At 40.3% G+C, this 25,885-nt stretch overlaps 2 protein-coding genes across 2 annotated transcripts; both read right to left on the bottom strand.

Annotated features, from left to right (window-relative positions):
- Positions 1 to 1,460: 1,460 nt before the first annotated feature.
- LOC122765454 (vascular endothelial growth factor C-like) lies at positions 1,461 to 16,739 on the bottom strand. Its single transcript, XM_044019705.1, has 8 exons — positions 15,692 to 16,739; positions 10,860 to 11,106; positions 9,915 to 10,105; positions 9,250 to 9,380; positions 9,053 to 9,156; positions 7,769 to 7,903; positions 4,889 to 5,090; positions 1,461 to 2,128 (listed from the first exon to the last, which is right to left on the bottom strand). Exons 1-8 carry the CDS (start codon positions 15,791 to 15,793, stop codon positions 2,017 to 2,019), a joined length of 1,224 nt encoding a protein of 407 aa, XP_043875640.1. The 5' UTR covers positions 15,794 to 16,739; the 3' UTR covers positions 1,461 to 2,016.
- A 7,414-nt stretch (positions 16,740 to 24,153) lies between these two features.
- Positions 24,154 to 25,581, bottom strand: LOC122765239 (trace amine-associated receptor 13c-like). Its single transcript, XM_044019394.1, has one exon. It carries the CDS (start codon positions 25,579 to 25,581, stop codon positions 24,550 to 24,552), a length of 1,032 nt encoding a protein of 343 aa, XP_043875329.1. The 3' UTR covers positions 24,154 to 24,549.
- Between the last annotated feature and the right edge of the window lie 304 nt (positions 25,582 to 25,885).

Raw genomic sequence — 25,885 nt, 5'->3', positions numbered from 1 at the left:
GCAGGAAAAGCACAGGTGTTTCTGCCTCAGCTGTCGTTAACTTGATTATCTACACCTGTGGCTTTCTGACTGTGACCTGGCAAAATGCCTGCCATGACACACGGTGAGTATATTTACTGACCTTATTCTGGATAATGTTTACATGGTTGCTTATTGAGGATTCTGTTACAGAGAAAGGGTAAAAGGAGGGTTTTTACAAGAATTTGCTAAATTAAAATCTTTATTGTCAAAGTGGAAACAGATTTTGACAAAGTCATTCAACGGATTGAATCATATTTAACAAGAAATATGGTTGAATTAATATCCACCGCCATTCACATGACCTAAATTAACAGAGTTCCAGATAGTTAAGCTATCTATTAGCTAGTTAGCTAGCTAGCTAATGTGAGGTGAGCGCATGATTTGAGTGTCTGGAAGCTCCGGCCTCTGTTTAGATTTATATTTCATTGACATTAGACATTGGATGTGATGCACAGAATATTAAAACACTTTAATTTATCGCCGTCATCTCTAAATAAGAGGTGTTCACTTTGAAAGAAAAAATAAATAGCCACATGTGGCTCAAGAGCTGCAGGTTGCAGACCCCTGTTCTAGGGTTATAAAAATGAGTTTATCTAATTAAAGAAATTAAAATAATGAAACAAAAAGGGACACAAACATTGAATCTTCCAAACTACTTTAAATATTTAATCAGAGCAATGACGTTCAAAGAATTTGGTTGTACATCAGGATCGCACAGGCACGACAATCATCGCTACGCTGCAGTAAATCTTCATTTTAAAATTTTGTGTATTTTTGAACCAGTAGATTAAAAGATATCAAGCTAAGGTGTCTAAATGATTTAGTATACAGTGCCTGCAAAATTTGACCATTAGAAATAAAATCAATATCTCCATTATAATTAAACCAAGAGTATACGACATGGAAATGACTTTGATTCCAGAACATTATTTAGTGGCTAGTGACTTAAATACTGCATTTTACGACTACGCAATTCCATCCTTATGATGATCACTGTTTTAAATATGAGAAAAAGATTTATTAAATATGTACAAAAATATATAAAGATGTATATATTACATTGAAAAGTTAAATTAGCAGACGACCTAAAACTGCACCCGAGTGTTGAATGTCCACTGTGATTATTGGATTCAGCCACATGTGGAGGAAAAGAGCAGCACTGCAGTAGAGGCAAGTAGAAACTGGAATACAAAAAAATCTGTGGGAAGGGTTTAAATTAGCATTGAATCAAACAGACTTTGGTGTTTAACATTGACTCGCCTGTAAAATATATATAGTAAAGCCCCTCCAGCTAAGACTTTGATCTGAGACACCATTTTATTATGGGATTCCCTCCATGTTCACTAATATTAGTGGAAAAATGTGATTTCTTTGAACATTTGTTTTCCAAAAAGAGTGAACATTAGGCCGCGGCGACATCACTTTCTTTTTTTGAAGAAGAAGAAGAATTCTGCAAAAATAAATCCTTCCGCCTCTCCTACAGATAATTCATCTCAGTACTTCAAGGGAACTGGGCCTATTATTATCCCATTCCACTTTTCATTTCACACGCTTTGTGTTTCTTGCTCCAACACGTCGCAGCGCTGTTGAGGTGGATGCTGAGTCTTACTGGTCCCGTCCTGCTCTCGCTGTTGGGCTTTTAGTCAAGTGTGACTCCAGTGGAGATGGTGTTGTGAGTGACAGGAAGAAGGCCAGCTGACAGACAGAGAGTCAAGTATCTCACGGTTTTTTTCATTCGAAAACACTCCCGTTCTCTTTTGTTGCACTGAGTTTGTTTTCGGAGGCGTGTCAAAGCACAGGCAGCGCACTGGAAAAAAACCCCGGAAAAGTGCCACTTGTAATCTGCTGTAATCCAATACACACACGGGAATGTGTGGCTGCTCCTTCCTGTCCTCCTTTCTTGAGCCACTTCTGCTCTATCGCGCCTTTGTTTTCAGGCCAAGCCTCAGGTCAAAAGGGCAATAAATGTCTGCGGTCCCGCTCGGCCGTGATTGGTTAATTCCACTCGGGCCTCATGTAGTTGGGGATGCACTGGCAAACTTGGTGACTGTAGTAAAACCCAGCCGAGCACGTGCGTCTGGGATTCCTGCATGGCAACCTGTAGCAACTGGACAGATGGACAAGAAGACAGGGAGCTGTTAGTGACAAAGACAGAGGAGGTAGAAGGACAGAAAAGTTAGGCGAGTGCAAGCGGTTTGAGACTATTGGAGCGACCGAAAGATTGAGGAAGACACGGAAAGATAATATTCTCTTGGCATGTCTGCTATTGATCAGTGAGATCTTTCACATCCCTTTTGGATTAACCCTGATTTAAGTTTTGTTTGTGCACGCATCAAAAGAAAGTGTGTGTGTGTGTGTGTGTGCAAGAGACAGAGGATCTCTCCACAGAGGGCAGGGATAAGGCCACATTCTGGGAACGCTGCTTTTCAAAATCACAGTAGGTGTATGGTCTTCTGTGGCACCGCCTCCTGTGACCAGATGTGGAGTTCAACCAAAAAATAGACAAAACAATGAGCAGAATGAGGGGAAAGAATAACATTTTCTCACATTGTATCAAAGAGCTGGACTGGCTCTTAGCAGCTAGTCATAAATCCATACAACCATATGTAGATGGCTAGAGATTAACTATAAAATGTATCAATGTAGGGGTAAACAATGTATTTAACTCAACTAATAATTGAAGCGCGGTGAAATCTTTCAGTGACTGCCGTGCAGTTGAGAATTTGTGGTTAAATAATTGATAATGCCAACCTAGCATTAGAAGTGAAAGCTCCCATTATGTGTCGTGTTTTCAAAAGTAGCCTAAAGCTTGACTCCGCCTCCATCGCAGCACCTGTGATCTCCATGTGCTTTCTGAACTGTAGCTGTTGTGGCTGGGTGTGTCTTTATGTTTTTATCCTTTTCTATTCTTTTTTTACATGCTAAAGTTAGCATGGAAATTCATTTCTGCGGTAGGTAGGAAAAAAAGAAGTTGAGTTTTCATCCGCAGGTTGTTAAAATACTAATATTTTCAGCATGACCTCCATTTTTGTGTTTAATTGCATTGTTTTGCGTCTCTCTTTCTGAGTCTTTCTTTTTTGGGGAGCTTCTTTTCAGCATGGGAAGTTGTTCTGGCCACTTGTATGACCTGTATGCAAACATTTACTGGTGCTTAATTTACCTTTTGAAGGATGAGTGGAGAAGTCCTCTGCAGTTTTACTATTAGATGTCATTCGTTTTCACACACTGACCCTGACTGGAACTTCACAAAAAAGGAAATATATTCTCAGTTTGAGTTACGACTCAGTTTATGTCATCGCTGTTAAGCTGAGAAAGTTTAAAAAATTGCCCTCCAAGATGACTTGTGTGTGAATTCTGTGAACTTTCTCATAAATATAAAGCCACAATTTGAAATCAATCATATCAAAGCGGACGTTGGACAAGTGTTTTTCTTAGACGGTGTCACTCCATCCGTCTCTGAGGCTGCCTGCCTGTCTAATGTCTCTGCTCTGCTCACTGTCATCAAGTTCAGCCGGCCTCTCTGTCTCTCTGCAGGCCTCTGGGTTCAGAGGGAGGTTGATCCCTCGCATGCTGGCTGTGGGAACCACAACACACATGCAGCTGAGACTGTGGTTGGATGTTAAGGATGCCCTGTGTCCATAAAAGGTCATGTGGAGACTTGTTGGCGAAATAAAATGTAGAACTTTTTCCTCTGGAATGTTTGAGATGTCCATTGAGATTTTGTTTGCCTTCTCGGCTATGATTCTCAGTCTTTTCCTCCTCCTCCTCTCAGATTGATTGACTTGTTTGTACCCCAAAGATCAACAATGCAGAGCTTGTGCCTAAAACGCAGCACGCAGGACCAGTCGTCCACTGAAAGTCACTGAAAGGGTTCAGGTAACTCAACTGCACAGAACTCTTACTTTTGTACTAGCTGTAGAGAGGCCTTCATTACGTGCAACACTAGATTGCGTTGCCCCCTCAAGTTCTACGTCTAATTAACAATCCCATATTGTATCAGATAAATCTATCGTAACTTACAGGCTATTTTCCACAGTGTTTAAGACCTGGACGTTCTGCTAATTATCGTCCTAAAACTAACCTCTAAAATCCTTGAAAAAGGACAGAAGATCATAGCACAGAAGTGTGTGATTGGGATTAAAGGAACTGCATTAAACTGGTTTAAATCTAACTCATCAGAAATATTCCACTTTGTTTATGTTTACCCACTGGAGTTAAACAGGTGTTCAGCGCCTAAGTCCATAGAGAAAATCTGCATTTTAAGCTCAGTGTTGCAGGAGGCGCTGTTCAACTGCTGCCTCGCTAGGTAAGTTTTTCTCACTTCATTAAACGTGAACTTAGGATGTCAAACTCTGTGACAAGATAACACATAAGCAGGTTGGACTGATGGAGGCAGCATTGGATTAACAACTCCTGTGTGCCGTGAGGTAAAATTGCAGATTTTCTCTATGGAGTTTGGTGTGAAGAGTGAGTGGTTGACAAATTTGTGTTTCCAGCCAGAAAAGGCTGTCAAATGATGATAAAAGGTGGCAAACGTATGCTTAAGCTATAGTAGATGGTGGCATCATAGAGTAAATACCACATTTAATCATCTCCTATAATTAACAAATATAATTTTGACCACAAACTTGTATATATTGCTGATTTGTTTTTCTTCTGACTTGAGCACAGTGAGTTCAATTGGCAGGAACTCAGTGTTGGATATTTTGGCTACTTCTATCCCCCAAAGGAGACATTCTCTTAGCTTGTCCGTCTCCACAGGGAGGTCAGAACGCTGAGCTGAAAAATAATTTTGCTCAGGAACACTAAAGCAAGGATGCACACTTGATGGTTTGATCATGTTTTTAAACCTTTTTGTTGGGCCTACCTGCAGGTGTTGGGCTTGAACCTCTTGCCCTGCCGCAGACACGACTGTGGACTCTCTCTGCACTGACACAGGCAGGTGTCGGGGTTCAGCGGCTGGTTCCCGGGACAATCTGCGGCGCACACACAGCCACACAGGTCTCCATCCCACCGCTGGCCGGCGGGGCACCACTTCCCTTCACCTTGACCTTCGCACTGACATTCACCTGAGAGAAGAATGACAGCAAGGCCAGGCTTTATCAAATGTTGTGCACCTCTCTCAGGGAACAGGCATTGCGATAAGTTTGTGGTGATCATGTCTTTACTTGTAACATATTTCCATAAACTCCCAAACATGTCCCTCTGTTTAATCCTTTATCCTTTGTCTTTCCTTCAGTTGCTGTCTGACTGACAGCCCTTTCCTCATAAATGGTGAGTATTTACAGTAAACCGATCTTTGAAACCAAAGTAATAACATCAGAAAAAGTTATTTGAGCGCAAGAGAGGCGATTTGTCATTGCATGTAACAGAAGAATGATGGTGATCATTATTTGGCGTTATTTGCTTTCTTGGATTCTTACGGCGTGTTTCCACAGGCTCGACTTGACTCGCCTCGGCACAGCACGGCACAGTTAAGTTGCATTTCCCTACTAGCATAGTGCCTGGTACCAGCTACTTTTTTTTTTTTAGTACCTGCTCTGGCGAGGTTCCAAGCAAGCTGAGGCGATACTATGCATGACGTCGCCAGACTGCCGGCCACTGATTGGTCAGAGTGCCTTCAGAGGAAGAGACGTCCGACATAAGAACTGTAGATCAGTTAAAAAGACTTGTGGGTTAATCTCCAACAATTACCAGGGAAATGTCTAAAATCTCAGTATTTAACGGAGGAGTCTGGTGTATTTAGCGACAGCACTGCTGAGCGGCGTCACAAACCCTGCTGCTGTATTTCAGTCCAGTTACTGTCAGACGGAGTCTGTGCTCCGGTCATGGAGGAAGTACTGGACAAATATTTTTAATGAACTGATTCTAATGATTCAATTACACTGGAAACAACTGCTTTTCAAACAAAACTCATCTTGACATCCAAGTTGATCTCTCTACAAAATAGGCATAAATGTAATGTAAATGAAAATGACTCTCGGGATGAGTATCTCTTTGGAATGATGCCATTTGTTGTTTCTCAGGTATAAAACGACTTATTTCATGTTTGTATCCATATTTGTGTTCAATAACTCAATTTATGGCTTTGTTTCAAAGTTCAAGCATCATATATATGTTCCATTCCAGAAATGAACACAAGGTGGCAGGACTAAACTGTATCCCAGTATGTGCAACATCACTATACGGTATTCTTTCGTGTACGGTGCAGTATTCCACAATATTTTTACCCAGAGCCTCTCTGCGTATCCCAATTGGGGTACATTCGGGCTTAAAGGGAAAAATTTAAACCAATGGAAGTGTAGAGGGAAAAGAATATCGATTCTATTCATATAGCATCTACACTTCTAGCAGAACATATTTTCAGCATAGATATCTTTTCAAAACAACACAAATTCTCCCTCCAAACAGACTGTGTGCTGATGTGTTGTATGTAACACAATGATGATGTGCTTTACATGCCCCTGGTTCCCTTTAGCTCTCCCTCCTGTAAATTCATCCATGTCCATTTATCCATTTCCCCATGGTGGATTTAATCTTTGTGCCATTGAATGTCAACGGTGTTGATGTCGAAGTGGTACAATTGGCCATCGATGACAAACCAGTTATCCAACCCCAGCTTCCTGTCCAGACCATCCTGCAGAGGTTCTCTGTCTGTGAATGCCAAAGGCTGTCAAGATTTTCCATCTGTGTGATTCGTGGCCAATGAAAGCTTTGCTGTATTCCTTTATGTCTTTGTGTTGATTCCCTTGTGTGATTACTCCACCTTTTATGTTTCATCTGTGTCCAGTTATAACTCCCTCTATTTTGGAACGAGTGCTTCCAGTCCTGGTCTTTCTCCACGCTCCTGTTTAAGTTTAATCTCATCTCCAGTTAGAGGCTCAGCCGACACCAGCTCCTGTTTGTCTTTCTGCCACTCCTGCCCTCCCTGGCGTCCAGCCACAGCTAACAACCAGCGGCTAATGCGGCGGTCTACCTTTACTCTGGCCTGCACTGACTTGCACCTCAATGTTTTGGTGGCAGTCTTCTTTAAACGTGCCAATTCCATTGGCATAAAGCTCAAGCTCTACCTCCACATGGGCTCTGTATCCACTTTAAAATGGAAGAACATGTGACCGTGTTGTTGTTCTGCTGCTCAGCTGTGTGTTAACTGATTAACAAAGGGAGGGGAACTGTCATGATCGACTCCTAAAGGGTCAACTGTAAGCCTGGCTGTTCACATTTAAAGTGATAATTCAAGCTTTGAAGTGTTGCCATTTGCTGCTCATTTTTACTGATCTCATGGCTGCCAGCAGGGACAGAAGTGAAAACTGATTTCAGCAACTGAACAAAATGCTCACCTCATACCAAATTCCATAGAAAAAATCAGCGATTTTAGCACACAGGCTAAAAACGCTGGGTTTCTCAAAGGTCTTTGGTGTGAGAGAGTCTTGTTTCTGCCTGGAAAGGCTATTTAAAAGTGAGATAAAGTGGCAAAAATATTCTTAAGATATTATAGACATAGGTAGGCATAAATCTTATCAGTCAACCCTTTTTCTAAAGTGGCTAAAAATAGTATTTACTTCTGTCCCTGCCTAGCAGCCATGTTATTTAACCACACTTCCAAAAACCTGAACCATCCTGGTAATACTCTTCACTGCACCCACATGTTGTGTCTTGCATCTGCAGTTCCTGAAAACGTAATACACTTATGAAATTCAGATTATACAACACTATATTTTAAGATGGTAACTGTGGCTTTTCTTACAGGTGTTGCGGTCCAGTTTCCAGCCTGGATCGCAGCTGTCCTCGGTGAGTCCGTTTCTACACACGCACTCGCAGGTGGATTCCTGCAGAACTCGCTTTGGCCCACAGAGAGCCAGCAGACTTGAGTCCATCACATCTGGAAGTCAAGGAGATAAACAATGTCAGTGTAACTGTTGTACTCCTCCCTCTTTGTGTTTTGTTTTAGCCATATGATCTCAGTTCAGTGTTTTAGGTGCCAGATTGTTTACATTCGTATCTGCTGTTGCTATTAAACTCTGAGCACAGTTTCTGTAAAAGATCAGAATCTTTATCTCTATATCATCTACTTTTGGTAAGTTCTTGTAAACAGTCTGATATTGTTCACTCTGTTATGATAAAAATGAAAAGTAGATGAGCATGGCATGAGATGTGGTTCACTACATGATAGTACAAGTGAGTTGCCGCAAAGATACCTTGGCTCCTCACATTACAGTTAAATATACTCTCCCTCGAGCGGGATTTGTTTCATATAATTTCATTTACGGTACCAGGAGTCATCATCATGTGGCTGTGGTGTGGTGGTTTTTGGGGGAAAAATGTCAGTGCTGAAATCTGATACATAAAACAAAAACCGCTGCTTAAGGGGGTTTTAATGTGAAGCCACACTGCAGATAAAACTTCAGCATTTTAACCAATATAAATCCAATCACCCAATTTAGAGAATGTTTGACAGCATTGCCCTGCCTCATTTTGATTATGTTATTGTATTTGCTGCACAGGCATTTTTGATTTCTTGCTTAACTTTAACTGATTATTGTCATTTTCATGTTTTGGATTGTGAAAAAAGAAATCAGCAGATTTTGCATTACACGTGTTAGAGATGGTCATTACTTCCCTAGTTTTCCCAATAGCCCTGAAAACTGTGGTCATTAAACTATAAAAAACATCCAAACAATCGCCATTCCTTTCCTGCAGTGATTTTTCTGAATTTCCTCTTAAATTACAGCAAAAGTGATCCTCCAACATTAACATCAAAGAATAAAGTCATTCTTGATTCAGACATGAATATCAGCATCCTCAAAAGAAATTTGACTTATCTTTACTTAACTTTAAACAGCAGTACATAATCCTCAAGACCTCAAGTCAGCATATTCAGGGTTATTGGGTTTTCTTGGCAGGAAAATGTTGAAATATGGCATTTGTTATTGCTTTAATTCTGTGTGCTCTTTGAATTCGGCTTGTGCTCTGGTCACTGGTATGACATGAACTTCACAGACAGATTTGCTTTGCCTTCTTTACACATCACCTGTGTCTCTCTCGGAGTAGTTGATGGTACTTGCAGGAACGCACACACAATTCACTGGATCCCACAATGACCCCGAGGTGCAGGGAACTTCGGGTGGGGAACACCTACACATCAACACAAACATTACGCATTGCACGAACGCTGACTCATAAATAGGCTGTGAAGGACCATAAATGTCAGTCTGCGCTTCTACTCACAGGTGATCTGTTGCGGCTCGCCTTATGATCGAGTGGAGAGGCCGCTTGGAGAGGCAGTCGCACGAGGTGTGGTTGACGAAGGTTACCATGACGGCGGAGCGTTCCATCCGGGGAGGGGACAGTTCCATTAGCTGAGGGGAAGAGAAGTCAAGGTCAGAATAGTTTTTATCACTTGTTATATGCTGTCTATTTACAACAATGCGAATGACTCTTTAAGCTCTGTCATACAATACTATCAGACCTGACAGAGGGAGCGATTCGTATACAGCAGCAGGGGTGGATGGGGACACAAGATGCATTTATACCATCAAACTGCTGAATAACCAGCCTGTTTCCTGTCATCTTGCTTTACTAGCACAATGTTGCCCTTGCCTCTGTCTGTAATCACAAGATGAACCACTTCCTGTGTGCAGTGCAGGGATGTGGCAGGGTGTCACAAGATCTTTTAAATGTATAACCTTTTTTGTAACCAGCTTTAGTGCAATAGTGTATCTTATCAGTGTCCATTCACAGCCAGTGTGTCCCATTACAGTAGGGTGGGATTTAATACAGACATGCTTCTTACATAACAGTGTAAATTGATTTCTTTCCTCTTCCTTGAGGCAACATAAGGAGATAAACTAGGTCAAAATGAGAGAGGGGAGGGGAACAAAAACAGAACTTACTGTTTTATTTACAAAGGAGTGACTTGTATTTGTGCAGTAATAGGCCTCGTTGGGACAGCATCCACCGCACCGATGCAGTGCCACACATCGAGGGAGGTAGAATTGACTGGTGGATTCTGGGTATTCCTTGGCGACCTCGACGCACACCTCTCTGGGTTGGCAGGAGGTCCGCTTGATCTCCTCAAGAATGACTGGAAACAAATGGGATTGTGAAATTGACTGACTCTGGTTTGGCACTCAGAGTTGGGGCAAAAACAGGGAAACATTTATCTGGCTTTCACGTTTCCAGTCGTCTTTCCAGCTTCTTTTCTCAATTTATTGCAGTTTCCAAACATTGTTTTTGTGCAATGACACCTGTGTGGCAGCTTTTTGTGAACATGATTTCTCTGCTTACATCACCACTGCTGTGATGTTGAAGTTCACTGCAGAGACTAAAAAACATGAAAGTTTCAAATATAATCCTGCAGATGTGAGGATCTTTTACAGAGTAGACGACAGAGAAATATCTCCGAGAAGTGAGCAGCTCATTAAGTTTCAGACGGCAAGACAAAGCACTACACACACTGTTCATAGTATAGACAGACAATATAAATGAATATATGACTTTTGACATTCTCTCGCTCAGCCTTTTTAGCCTGTAGGTGCACAGGATCTGTTGGTCTGTTGCTGCCTTATTTGGTACTCAAACACTGGGAACACAAAATAACACATGTGAACTAGCTGATGCAGGCAACAGTGGATTAACAACACATGTGAGCTGTGATGACGTTGATGATTTTCTCAATGGACTTTGGTGCATTGTGGTTCAAAACAATACTGTATATGTATATTATATATGCACGTATGACCTCGTACAACCCCACAACAAAACCCCTAAACTTGCTCACTATACTATATCTCAGATACCACCCGTCTGGTTGCAAGTGTCATTGTCTGAATGATCACCTGCCAAGGTGCCGTCAATTTTGTAAAGAGCACCGCTCCGTGGCTGACCCCAGAGGTCGTCATCGTTAGAGTAGGCCGCGGGACTCGCAGAGGTGCTAGTAACGTAGGGGGATGACGGGGACGACGACTGCCACGATTTCCTGCTCAAGCAGCGCTGAAGCAAACTGTATTCAGGGTACAGAAGCTGTAGGAGCTCATCCACAGTCTTTACCGTCTCAATGCTGGGCTGGTTGTCAAACACTGGAGCCTGGAAGACAAAACAAACCCCCACACCAATGTAATTACATAAAACCAATCCAGTAAGTTATGTATGAAATTACATTCCTGCACTGCACACAGGAAGTGAGTTGCTTTATGTGAAGACAGTTGGCAACAGAAACATTGAGCTACTAAAGGAAGACGACTGCAAAAAGGTTGGAGAATGACTGAAGCCACAAAGAAGTGAATTCCACTGCTCAATGAACCCCGTCGTTCTGCAATCTGATGGGATAAATGCCTCCGCCCACCCCGGCACTGCTGCGGCATACACACAAACGCTCCCTCAGATAGGTCTGATAGTATTTGACAGAACCCGCTTTCAAATAAAGGGCACAGCATACCAATAATGTTCGACCGTTTATGTTCACGAAGAGCAGAAAGAGGCAGAATATAAGAAATAAGAAAATGACCAAAAGTTAGGCATTGTAGCTTTAAATACGGTGTAAACTTGGTATAAAGTGGACTTGTTTTAAAGCTCCAGTGTGTAACTTCTGTCTCCAAGACACTGCTCGATTAGTTAATTTCATGAACTTAAAGTTTGTGAGAACTCATGTAACTGACTTCTATTGAATTTAGTGACATTTCTCTAGTTAAATTACTAACGAATGCACAAAATATTGACGTTTAGACTCAGTAAGCCTCAGTTATTGTCCAGGGGTGAGAGCTGTAATGGGGTTGGGGAAAATAGAAATGATGATATAAATTCACAGTGAGACACAACAGAATCCATAAACATATCAAAAGGTGGGTCGTTTCCTGTGCTTGGCTGTTTCATCTATTTTAATTTCAAAAATGTTTCATATTGAGGTCGTACTGTTGAGTTCTGCTGTTTGGGGAGAAAAATATTAGACAGATGGCAGAGAATTGACAGCATCAGCGTTGCTGCTTTGAGCTGGATAAACAGTGAATACCTCAGCTGCCAATGTGTTGTAACATGTTGCTGTTGGCTACTGTTGTTATTATGGGTCTCCGTGTCATCTCACCTACACACTCATTGTTGCCTTCATAAACACAAACTCTGTTTCCTTGATGCCTCAGTCCCTGTTTTTTTTTTTTTTTTTAAACTCTGCACCTAAAAAAGCTTCACCTGAGGCTATTAAAGTGATTAAAATTAAAAAGTGCTTGCTCCAGCGGTGTCCTGCAGATGCTGTAATCTGAGCCACTTTTAAATTTTGTGCCAAATCTCTGCCCTCCATGACCAGTTGAACCCGAGGAGTCCTTAAATGCAGCATAAAGAGATTGTCAGCTCAGCCAACACCCACATAATGATTGGTGTACAGTGAGTCCTTTTATGCGGTCGATCAGGTCGATGCAAGAAATTTGCAGTTTGCTGGGAATATCAGTCTATAAACCGTTCCTGCTGTGAGTCATCATCATAATGATTTTGCTGCCATTATGAATGATGACTTTACGCTACGTACAGATAAAGCACATGAAAGACAAAATGTTAATTGTATAATGGACTTGCTAATAGCAGCTGCTGTATCATCCGATGGGGTCACGAAATGTCAGCTGGGAGTTTGAGTGTCACATATTAATGCTGTTTAACTTCCCAGGCTGAGGAGGAGCAAACTGGCACAGCTGGTATTACCTAAACAGAAACCAGACCTCCGCGTTATCAACCTCGCCGTGCATCTCTCCCTACCTCCCTATCTATCTCTATGTTTATTTTTTCCCTCCCCTTTCATATCTTTAAATCTATATGTGTGCGTATTATTTAGTGCGTTTAATGGCTGAAAAGTGGTTGAGACATTTTTCTCCAAGCTTGAAGACAACTGGACAATTCAGAGAGAATGTAGGTCCCTTCAGTGGAAATAACAGTACTCTAGCACTGCTAACTGCCTACACTGCAAAGAAATCTAAAAAGAAAAACTAAGTCAAACTGAATTGTGTGTCTACAAAACAAACTAAAATTGTAATAGAAATGTGCTTAGTTTTTGTTTGTGTATATGAATTTAGTTTTTCTCTGCCAGCAATTTTGAAGGGTTGTATTTGAGACTGCACCATAACAAAAGGTTTTCAATTAGTTTTTGTTTACAATGTGGGACGTAAGGCTACGTAAGTTAAACATAACTTAATTTTTATTAATTATTATTATTAATAATTTATTGTGTAGTTAATTAGGTTTAGTTGATCATCAAACTGGGGGTTTATTTGTTTTTAATTTTGCTCATGTTTTTCCTCAGAGACTCGTGGCTCACAAGCTAGGTGATGTGTCTAATGAGGGTACATTGTTATGTATATTATTTATTATTTAAGTTATGTTCACGAGTGTCTTTAGTCTATGGCTATTTTATTTTTACCTGGTGCACTAAACCTTTTTGCATCTTGCACCTGGCAAATACTTCATATTACAAAAAACTAAAACTTACACTAATACTAAGTATTTACAAAAAATAAAAACTAGCAAACCTGCTGTAAAACCTAATAAAAACAACTAATTTCAAAAACTAAGTAAAAACTAAAGCTAGGTTTTAGAAAGGAGGGCGTCTGGTTGAAATGGACCACCTTGGTGAGAGAGTGGCTGTGATCAGCTGATTACAGCTGGTGCGTGCGAGGAGGTGGTGTGAGATTATGTCGACATACAAAGAGTTGCACAGGAGCGGTAACATCCTGTGGATGTCGCCCGCAGCATTAATCAATACTGGAGAATCTCTAAATAATAACTGAAAGTTAGTTTTCCCTTTGTGTTTTTTTCCCCCCTTTTGTGCTAGGTGGTCACATGACATGAGGTCATTGCTGTGGGACTATGAGTTCATGATGGACCAGGCATTAATTTATTGCACTGGGGTGTGTCCATTGCTAGACACTGCTGGCCCACAGACAGGCACATGCACACACCCATGAATTTGTCAATCAGTCTTCCTGCATTAAGATTGTATGTAGAGAGCTTGTTCTCTACGCAACTGAATTAAATTAATGACAACAAGCCAGGCCCTTCAAAATATTTTCTTCCATGAGGCTCAAATTAAAAGATCATAATAGTAGTGTCTTGATGCCACAATCTAAAGAATAAATAAGTCTTGACATTAGCGGTAATCACAGTGGCTTATTGTCAGAATTCAACAGACCAAGTTCCCTTCTGTTTACTGGTTAACTAACTAGCAAATATGTAAATAAACCTCAATGAGTGAATTTTGCTTTCATGAAATGCTCAGTCAGATCAAATGTTGGGAATTATCTCAAGAAATTGATGTGAAATGAGGAGTTTACATGCAGTACGCATGAGTAATGCAAATATCGTCAGGTTGCATTCGTTCTACAACTTTTTACAGTAATACATTAAATGTCCAGAGTCTAACATTTAGACGAGTTCACATCAATGAATACTCACTGTCAAATAAAAAATAGTTTTGATTATGTTGTAGTCGTACAATAAGCCTTTTATATAGCCTATAAGCCTTAGGCTTACTTAGGCTGCCATTTTTCACTGTCATGTTTCTACAGCAGCCCAGCAGAAAAAAGCATTACATCATTTCTGGTATGCAAAGGCCACCGTAGTTACCTGTTGGGCTTGGGAAAGCCCTCAGTCAGGCCTGCTTTCAACTGAGAACAGTACCTTTACCCGATGGCCAAATCAGTGAGATATGTCGCGTGATGGGATACAACAGACAACAATGGAGCATCTTGGTTTTTTTCTGCTCGCTTTGTGGCTGTTGTGGGAGTGATGCTTTTCTGTTGCTCAATCAGCTAACTGTCATGGGTTTATCTCTACCAGTACCATAATGTACCATTACTCTGAAAAATGGAACAGTTGGGGCTGGTTATTTTGGTACTATTCCTAATGGAAATGCAAAAAAAATATGCACCTTACTGAACCAAACTGTTCCACTTGGTGGAAACACAGCCTAATTAGGCCTCCTGGTAGTTACTCTAGACTTAAGTCGCCTTTTCCAATCTCAGTATTGCAATGTCCATTTTTATGCTGATGATACCTTCTAGTTTTTGGCTGTACTACAAATCAGGCTTTATCTTTAACTTGCTCGAAACAAGAGCAGAGAGATTTTATGTAATTCTAACACACTGGCACTGTGGACACAGAACATTGGTTAGATGGCAGATTAGTAGCATAGCATAGTAAGCTTTCACATTCACATTCACATTCAAAATGTGAAACGCAAGTTCTGTTGCTTCGTCCATGCGGACTACTGTGGCGACACGGTGGGTTGAGATGGTAATATTTTTATTTCATTTTAGAGCGTTTAGAGGTAGTATATTCAGTGTCTGCAATCCTAAATGTAGTAGTCATACTAACCTCAAAAGATCCATACTGGACTGGTATGTGTGGTAAAACTAGTTTTTGATAGCTGTGATCACTGTATATGGTCAACAGTTGGGTTAAAATCTAGTAATTGTCGTCAATTACATTGGTCTGAATGTGTTTTATGATCTTCTGCTTTCAATTAGTTTGCTCGCTTATTTAATAGTCGCCTGGATGAAGTCAAATGCTGATTCTAATTGATGAAGTGAAAGAATGAGTGGAAACTCCTTGTTTGGTTTGGAGTCAATGCCAAATGCCAGCGTTCAGACCAAGCATGCATGTTTCTGGATGATGAAGGAATCAAACGTCTCACCTCAGTGCCCATGTCTCCAGTTGAGTAATAGTCTGTGTAGTCGTCTCCGGAGCACAAGTTGCTGATATTAAGCATCCATAGGAGCAAAGCTGGTCTCCACATAGTGAGGAGATGAAGAACTGAGGAGAGGGAGATATCAGGCCAGAGGAGGAAGAACTTAGTGTTTGTGACAGACAGGAAGGAAGAGGAAAGTGGAAGAGTCTGAGGAGTAGGAAGGTATCACAGACTCAGCAGGTATCTCTTCGCTCCTCTCTTCATTCTATCCCGGGACGAAGTTGCTCTTCTGGCGCAGGTCGTTTGAATTTAGGAACTCTTCTGTATAAATCATGATGAAGAAATCGTCTCCTCTTCTGTTTCAAACGCAGCAGCCTCCTTTTTTTTGTTTCCCTTGTTCCTCAGGGGAAGTCTTTCCTGCTCTGCTGTCCGTCCATTCTTACCATCAATGGGATGTTCTTTCAACTATGCATCCGAGTCCACTGCTCTTTGTGTTTGTCTTGACCTTGAACTTGAATTTTTATCTTAATTGCTGCCTTTTATTTGCTGATTGTCTCATTTAGTGCTCCTTTTCTCTCCGCAGCCTTGGTTGTGCTCTTCAGTCTTCTCGCCCGTCACACTGGTGCACCTCCTTTCTTTCCTTTATCTATATTTTCCCTTCACACACCAGCTGTGTTTCTCCCTCCCTCCCTCTCTGTCTGTCTCTCCAGCTCTCACTCTGTCTCCCTCTCAGATTATCTCTGGCTTTATATCTGTCTCTGTTCTCTTTTTTTTTCCTTACGAACCTTCAGGGCAAAGCACTCACACCGTCTCCTTCTTTCTTCTTCTTCCTTTTTTGCTACTTTCTAAATCCGTCACAACTTTTTCCGTCAGGCTTTCTGATCAAAGAAGAGGAAAGGGGAAAAAAAATCCTGTTCTGCACTTTAGTTTTTTTCAATAAAAGCAGGAGGTTCAGTCAAGAAAAAAGCTTTAGGTATTAAGTTCTTGTCCAAACAGAGGGAACGTGCATCCTGCTCATGGATGTCCTTCTGGAGTGAATGAGAGGGAAAGAAATAAAGGAAAGAAAGGATTGTCTGGTGGGTGGAGTGTATCTGATAAAGATGAATCTTGCATTTTTATTTGAATATACTGCCCCCTCTTTAGATATTGCTGGTTGCAGCAGGCAGGTTCTACTGCCAGTTGTTCAATCAGATTATCCACCCACGCCCTTTATCACTCTTCTGTTTCTCACACATTCCTTATCTTTGTGTCTGTAATTCAATGTCACAGGAGCAGCTGCCATTTTGACACTTAAAAAAGCATGTGTTCAGTAGCAGCCAGTGGTGATGAATGTACATGAATGCCTCACTGCAGCTCTAAGTGCCTTTTATATGAACTGCTAATATCTTTGTTGTTTCTGTCTTTGCTGTTTCTGCTTTATATCAGCTGCCCTCAATAACTGTGTCAATGTCTAGACTGTGTGTGTGTGTGTGTGTGTGTGTGTGTGTCCAAAAGTCTTAGGTAAGGTAATTAAATGGGACCTCCATCTTCAGGATCATGACTCTTTTAAACCTAAATGGAGTGGACCCCAAATTACTTTTGGTTTGGTAACATTGTGTTAAAATGGCTGAATTAACCCTAACCCAATGCCAGGTTTATGTGTTATATAATGTTAATGTATAAGACCAACTTTTAATATCATCATCCCATAGAAAATGCCAAAAATTACCAAGTCCAACACCAAATATAGCATTGTAATGTTTTAATGTAAAGCTATTTGTTCCACAAAGTGCTCCCTGGAATATGCCTGAAAAATGCTGATAACACGAATGAAAACTGAATGGTTTTGTTAGTCCGACTAAAACTAGCTTTTTAAAAAACATGTAATCATGTTAGTCTGATTGAGATTGTACTAAATCGAAGGAAGCGGTCCAATTAAATGACATAGTCAAGCTAAACCATATCTGGATAAAGTAAGTGAGTAAAATATATTCAGTGTACATAAGCCTGAGTTGTTACAGTAGCGGACTACAGCGCAGGGCATTGTGGGTAAGCACAACCAAAACATACGTGCGTGTAGAGCGATAGCTGGGAGAAATGGCTGAGCCCATTGTTGCAGCGTATATGTGTCGTATGTTCAAAACAAAAATAAACACACCAAGACTGATGTGGTGTAGCTCCATGTTTTGCTCTTATGTAGTGGAAGTTGCCCTGCATTGTTTGTCTTCTCCTTCAGTAATTCTCGATACAGCGCCGCCTCAGGCGAGGAGGTGAATGCATTATTGAAAAACGTTTGGTACGTTTCACTGAAGTGTGAAAGCAAACTCGGACCAGCTGAATGTTGCAAGTCCCCGATCGTACCGAGTCTGGCGGACTGTTGGGTGTGAAAGCGACTTAGTGGCTATACAGTGTTTATCACATATACTATACTACTGGCAGTAGGGGATGAGCTGGACTGAGAAAAAATTAAAAGACTAAAGGCCTGTGAGTACTCCGAGAAAAGAATGACGTCATTATTTGCTCGCAGCCCTCGTTTGGGAGTTCTTGAAGCTTGTTCTTGACATCATCATTTGGGCAGAACGTTTTTCTCGTTATGAGGACTTCCCAGGAGTTCTGCACTCGAGTTTCTCGTGAAGTTTGAAATGTCCTGGCCAGAAGTAACTTTGTTCTTGCTTTTGCCACCTCGAGAAAAAGATGTGATGATTTAGAGAGAGGAGATGTAAGGAGTATGTACAGACCTAAACTTCAAGACGGTCTCCTCAAGAGTTTACCAGTGGGAACTGTCACTTTTAATTTAGTGTGCCCATTTTCCGTATTTTCTAGTTCTATTTTAAGTAAGATACCAATAAATAAATCTGGGTGGTGATTGAGACGTTAATGCTTATGTGACTTGTGTGAGAAACGTGCAGGAATTAGACAACAAAAATGGTGTCACACCTGCCTGTACGCCTCCATCTACTCCATCTTTGTCTCTGTCCCTCCCCCCTTCACCTCTTCTCCTTTGGTTTGTCTGTTCAAGGTCCTAAAAGAGTCAGACTTTACATACCTCCTTAACTACACTGCCCCAAGGCTTTGTGTCTTGTGGAGGAGGGTAGGGTAAGAGGTGAGCAGCTTTGTCTCTATTATGATATAGATATAGGTTATATACAGTATATGTGTATGTTTTTTCTCTGTCCCAGGGCAAGCAGTTATATAGAATTGTGAAAAAAATGACATATCAGGAGATAAAGGAGAGTAGAGTAAAGGAAGGGGGGAGTTAGAGAGAGAGAGAGAGAGAGAGAGAGGAGGACGACACAACGATGAGAGAGAAAGAGGTGTGTCTGGGAAACGCTCGAATGAGAAAACATCCGATTTTTGGGCCAGTCACTGCCAGCCTTGAAAGGGATTAAAGACGCACACGCACCCGGTGGCAAGTGTCTGCTTGCACACTACGCTTTTATGTGTTGAAATCTGTGCAACCAAATTCCACATTCCAGTCATTGCTTTCTCCATTTCATCACGTGAGTTTGGAGAATAGAATTAGAGATGAGGAGGTGGAGGAGTGTGTAATGCCAGGCTTTATGCTGTTCACTTGAAAAAAGACCGAAAGACTGCCGTCAGGAAAGGATTATTGGGCAACAATGTGACTGGGAAAACCAACCAGAAGAAAAATCCTGTTAATTATGCAGTATGTGTTATCATGTCATTTGTTGGAGAAGCCCTTGTTTTGGAGAAAGGACAATGAATAAAATATTTAAATGTAATGAAATAGAAACACAACCAAAAAAGTGACTCTTTTTTATATTATTAATACTAATATATATATATATATATATATCTATCATTGTTAACAGCCATCAAATAATCAATTTTCTCTAAGTTATGGCACTCAAGGAGGTTATGAAGTTAAAATTAGAACGTAAACTGTCACAGGCTTTTCCACCATAACTGAAACAGTGGATCATTTGTCTCCATCTCATCCTCTTCCTTGTGTCCTCTTCGGTTACACCGGTTATCTTCGTCCTCCTTCACAACGTCCATGAACCTTCTCTGTGGTCTTCCTCATTTCCTCCTGCCCGGCAGCTCCATCTTCAACATCCCTTGTCCAATATAACCACTCTCCTTCCTTTGTACGTGACCGTACCATCTCAACCTTGACAGTTAGTACTTTATTACCAAACTGTTTCGACCTGAGCTGATGAAGATCTCCTCATCTTCAACTCTGACACCTCCTGGTTTCACTACCGTCTTGTAGACCTTCCCTTCACTTTAGCTGCTATCCTTCTGTCGTACATTACTCCTTGCCTGCACTCTCTAATTCACCGTCCATTGCTTTGGGTGGTTGCTCCCAGGTATTTAAACTCATTCACATTCTCTACATCTACTCCTTGCATCTTCACCATACAGTACCATCTGTATTATTATAATAATAATAATACTCTTTTAGTCTTACAATGTCACTTTAATGTAAGACTGTTTCTGGGTTTATTTAACTCGTATAGTGTTAAATTACCACCAAGAGTTACTGTTATACTGTTCTAACACCTGACAACACCAGGAAAATAACTTATGCTCGCTATTTCCCCCCCATCTGTCCTTGCTTAGCAGTCAGTCCTCAGTCTCCGTCCTTCCATGTCGACATCCTGTGCCCTGCTCTAGATAAAGACGCTCTTTGCTCCAAACAGATGCACAAGTCACACAGTAGAGCCATTGTGCTCCAAAATTATGGAAAAATTATTCCTCTTCTGTCTTTGTGTGACAGTTATTGCACTGGAATTGGCTTCTGCTCCTGGACTGGAGGCTCTTTTTCTGGCATTCTCCATCAACTCATTGCCATTTCCAGAGACGGGGTCGGAAAGGCACAGATGAATCGTGGGAGATTTTTTATTTCATTTTTTCATACCTCTGGTTTACCTATTCAAAGTAATGTTAAGTGTTACAGAAATTGCAGTAAAGAAACTTGTCACAGTTCGTGATTGTGTTGTGATCGTAAAGTGAGTCCCCACATAAAAAGTGTGGAAAACACTGTTGTAAATAGTCGTGGTCTGAGGCCAGAATCATGACATGGAAAGTGACGTTTGAGGATAAGGCGTTTCCCAGATTGTCAGGCTACTCCTCTGACCATAATAATAACAAAGGTTTTTATAGAGCACTCACAATATCAGCAAAATATCCCAAACTACAGGCCTCATTTGAAGACATTCGTGATTGGTGTATTATTAAGTAGAAAAGAAATTGTGACATATTCTGCTGACATCAGGCACACGCACAGTTTTGGCCTCTTTGGCGAAGATAACGTTTAGTTCGGCAACACCCAGTGAAGCCGTGGCATTTCCTTTCTTTCCCAACAGCACAAGAGTTTCTTATTGATATTGAATGAATAAAAAGAAAATAAACAAAGCTTTTAAATCTACTGACAACCGACTAAAGGCCTTGGGCTTGTTTTCTGCTTTGGCTAACCCAGTCGGGCCTCGCCTGAACACAACAAGATTTGTTTTGAATTAACTTTATAAGAGGCTTTTAAACTCAATGTTATTGCCAGAGGTGGAAAGTAAGGAATTACATTTACTTGCGTTACTGTAACTGAACAGGTCTGAATACTTTTTAAAGTACTTTTTTAAAATTGTAATTTTACTTTAACTTTGTTAGTGCTGTACTTTGCTATGTTTTAAATCACATCCATTACTGAGTAAAAAAATAAATAAGGAAAATTCATGCACTGGAATCTTTGGCAGTGAATGATGAGGACAGGTGAATGAATGATGTGGACAGGTGAATGAATGATGAGGACAGGTGAGTAAGCGTTAAGGTCCCTGAGTGAGAAAGTTAAAGCATTAGTGACCTTTGACCCATTTTGACTGATACATTATGTGTTTACATACGTTATTTTGTCAGCACTTTAACACTTAGACAAAATTATTTAATGTTTTCGTTTAATTGTTAATGATATTTATAACAGTTCAATTGCATCTGTGAATTGACTTTGTCTGTAAAGCTGTCGATAAATCTGCGTTGAACACAGCGCAACAGTGACAGTTCATCATCAATAGATGATCAATAATAATCTTTTTCTATGTTCTTAAATGCAAGGGCCTTGCTTTATGTAAGCCGCCATCTTGTGCTGCCATGATTCTGTAGCAGAATCTGAATGGACGAAAACATTCAGACTCTTCATAATCTGTAGTCTCAACATTAGTTGTCACTGGACCTTGAACAGGTTGTGAGTCTGACTCAGACTGGGTTGTAGCTGAGTTTTTATGATGAATGTTTGAGGTTAAAATCATCTGCACTATCCAGCAGCTTTAGTCATCTTCCCTCTCACTTTCTCTTTTTCTCTGGCTGAATCACCAGCACTCGGGCTCGTCGGAAACCCTCTGATGTTAATTGCTGCTTCCAGCCTCCACATACAGTTAATCAAGGAACAGAGGTGTCACGTTTCTTCTTCAGGGCAACTAAGAAAATCCCAAAACCACCATGTGTTTGGGAGCTTAAAATTAGGAGAAATGAAACCATGTTGTGACTTCAAACACATTTACTTTCACTGTAGCACAGTTTCTCAAAAGAGTAAGTGAAAAAGTAAACTACCAAACTCCCCAGATCTCTTCAAAACACCACCGTCCAAAGTTCCCATGTTTGTTGTGGCTTCACAAGGCCAAGTGTGTGGAATTAAGCCCATTTTTTTTTCTCATTTTGTTTACCCCATAATAGCATTTACCAGTCCACCGACCACATACTGTAGTTACATTAACACAAGATAATCCTCTCGACTGTCAGAGGAAACAGTTTGGTACATAAGAAGAATAAAGAATGTGGACTGAGTTCTTTCTTTCTTTCATTAAGCTGTATTGTCCCTTTCATGCATGGTCAAGATAAATGGCGCCACCTGCTGGCAGACTTTTTAGCTTTGAAAAAGAGATTCAGTCTTGAGTCACTTCAAGTGTAACTCAATCAAACTTTATTTTGTATCACAATTATTCATACAAAATAATGTAAAGTGATAAGTGACGAAGTAGCCTACAATTGAGTAAAATATAACAGTAGGTATACAAACAAATAAAAAGTAGAATACGTTTAATCAAAACATAAAATAACAAAGTAAATTGACGTAATATAGATAAAATAAAGCTTCAAATAAATCGACCAGGATATTACCCTTTTTTTTTTGTATTTTTCTTTTTCATTAATTTAAAGCAAACACTTACTATAGCATGACAAATAAAAAAAAAGTATGTGTTTGTGTCACATAAAAATATATGTGACATTTATCATGTGGATTATAATGAAAATTTTAAATGGCGTACTGTGCCATCCGAATGTGTATGATTTTATTATTTATTTATTAGATGTTTGACTTATACTTTTAATATGAAACAGAAAGAGACGAAACAAAGCAAACTGACTCATCTAATAAAAGTCTTTATTAAATGTCATATAATAAACTCATACAGTAGGTCTATGTCATGTACATGTAGTATTTCTTTGTGGCTTTACAACAGAGTGGGAGGTACTGCTATAAGATTGAATGAATAGTAATGTAATCATACATTTTATTTACACCATAAAGTGCAGAATTGAAACTGAATGTTTGTCATTTAAATCTTAATTAAGGTTACCAAAGTTTTGAAGTCATAAAATAGCACTACTTTTGAGTTATAAAAGAAATTAATGGCGATATATCACACATAATCAAATGCTTTTTATTTTTATTTTTGATATATTCATCTCTGGGGGAATGAGATGAAATGTTGATTTCATTTCTATGATATTAATTAAATTTATTTCACACCAATAAATACAAGAAAAATGTATGTGAGGCTGTGATAGATACCTGTAACCACACCCATAAAAAGATAGAGTATGCAAGTTAATATATTAGACACTCAGAAATCATGAAGACATTTTAAATGTTTACAACAATGACACACGATAGTATCTATAGAATTAAATAATGTAGAAAAAGCAGTGTATCTTGACACTGGAGTATTTCTTAGTTTACTTTTATATACAGTTAATCTTATATAGATCTAATAAATTGTATCTTATCATTTTTAGAACAAGTTACTTTGTGATATTAACATGTTTGTCACGTATAAAGAAAAGTAAAGATCAGTTGATATATGGCGTAATAAACCAAAATGTTGACATTACTGTCACATAAATAACCTATAGTCACATACAGTTAAAAAAAAAATCCATACATGCACAGCTGAGTTTACTGTGAGCTTAGAAATGAGGTTCATATTTTGTTGTATTGTCCTTTTTGTGTTTATTTCTTTAGAAAAAATGTCCTTAAATGTGTGCTGATTTCTTGTAAATATGAGCTTTGCTATAGGGAAGGCAGTTTTGTATTTGAAAATCATTTAAAAACAGCACAGAGACAGAATTGTAAGACATCAACACGGATAAAAAAGACAATTGATAAAAAAAAGCTTAAAAATATATCTAAAAATAATATAAAAGTTAAAAGATATACAAATATTACAAATATAACGATAAGAAGTTAGAATAAATAATTCAAAGTTCGATTATTACGTGAAAGAAAAAGCAAAGAGTAGGTTCAGAAAATAAAGATGTACTATAATACAGAAAAAAAAAGTTTTAGGATTTAACTTTTGTTTCATTATTTGAAATGATAATATGTTTGGTATCTTGTCAATCCATGAGGCGCTTCATTGCATGACACACAAATTCAATAAATATCAACAAAAAAGAGAAGTAATTTCAATATTTGGAATTAGAGTTTTTGAGCTGTGGGACCAAGAAAACCTTTAAACTACAGGAAGTGAGGACATTTCGTGTAAGTCGGAAAAAATTGGCCTGATTTAGGTTATTAGTTGTGATGGTTAAAGTTACAATAGGGTTATGTCTGTATGTGTCCTCACAAACTATGCTGTACAAGAAAATGTCTACAGAAACTTGATGTCCCTGCAGTGAGGCTTCAGAAACTCAAGCGTCACGATGAGTTTGATGGCTTTTCTAAACCACGGGTAGAAGAGAGCGTAAATCAACGGGTTCATGCACGAGTTCATCATCATCACATAGGACACACCGGCAATGTAGGACAGGGTGTATGAGATGTCCTGACCTGTGAAAGACGGGTAGTAATACGGGCAGAAGCTAATTAGAAACACAGCCATCACAATCCCAAGAGTCCTGGCTGCCTTCCTCTCTGATATCTTAGCAGTTGGGGCCTTTTTCTGACTGGCAGCCGCCGCCGCTGCTGCAGCCGCAGCTGCTGTTGTTGTTGTTGTTCTTCTGTGTGAGCGAATCAAACGCACCTGAGAAACAACAACCACAAACACCCGCACATACAGACCAATCATGACACAGCAGGGCCCCACAAATGTAACAAAGAGGTCAACGGTGCCTGAGAGGTGGCTAATAACCACCACACACTCTCCATGGCAGGAGCTGAACCTGTTCGGCCACGTGATGTGGTCCATTAGAATCAGGCCGTTGTAGATGATAGAGCAGGCCCAGCATATTGTCACTGAAATCCTAACCTTAGTCAGTGTGATCTTAGAGGAATAGAGGAGTGGGTCACAGATGGCCATGTAGCGATCTATGGATATGAGCACCATGTTGCCCACTGAGACGGAGATCAGGCAGAAGGACAGATAAGGAGCGAGAGCGCACATGAAGCTCCCCAGCAGCCAGCACATCTCAGTGTAATGCAGGCTCTCGATGGGCATCACCAGCAGCCCCACTATCAGGTCGCTCACTGCCAGGGACAGGAGCAGCGTGTTGGTCGGGCTGTGCAGCTGCCTGAAGTGAGAGATGGAGATGATGACGAGCAGGTTGAGCGTCACAGTGAGCAGAGAGGCAGAGGCCACCAGGGCATAGAGGAGCGTGGTCTCAGAGTGAGGCCGCAGCAGCCGGCGGCGGCAGGAGGAGTTGATGCTAGGGAAGCAGAGCAGGGGGGCTCCGGTGTCCTCCATCAGATCAGAGAGGAGGGAGGGAGGGAGAGAGAAGAGATGCAGGTCCACCATCAGGCTCTTCATTTATCCTCCTCCAACACTGCGTGACTGATGCCACCACTTACATCATCATCATCATCATCTCTCCCTCCTACAACTTGATTTACATTCATATGTTATTTAGTTTCATAACTGTATTATTGTCCATTTCATAACAGGTCAAGTTTTGTGTCTCTCTTTTAGGAGGATTTATTGGCAGAAATTGAATATACGTCACGGCTCAGACAGTCAAATGACGTATAATTCAGAACAAAGCAAGCTTCTG

This window comes from Solea senegalensis, linkage group LG2, assembly GCF_019176455.1.
Source record: "Solea senegalensis isolate Sse05_10M linkage group LG2, IFAPA_SoseM_1, whole genome shotgun sequence".
In the NCBI taxonomy this organism is placed as follows: Eukaryota; Metazoa; Chordata; class Actinopteri; order Pleuronectiformes; family Soleidae; genus Solea; species Solea senegalensis.
The sequence above is the reverse complement of the archived record's forward strand: the minus strand, read 5'-3'. Positions and strand labels throughout refer to the sequence as shown.

Excerpts from the sequence above, each read along its gene's own strand:
- LOC122765454 (XM_044019705.1), bottom strand. The coding sequence starts at position 15,793 with ATGTGGAGACCAGCTTTGCTCCTATGGATGCTTAATATCAGCAACTTG. Across the intron at positions 11,107-15,691 it reads CTGGAGACATGGGCACTGAG|GCTCCAGTGTTTGACAACCA; the intron begins GTGAGACGTTTG and ends TTTGTCTTCCAG. Across the intron at positions 9,381-9,914 it reads ACTCCTTTGTAAATAAAACA|CTAATGGAACTGTCCCCTCC; the intron begins GTAAGTTCTGTT and ends TCTTCCCCTCAG.
- LOC122765239 (XM_044019394.1), bottom strand. The coding sequence starts at position 25,581 with ATGGAGGACACCGGAGCCCCCCTGCTCTGCTTCCCTAGCATCAACTCC.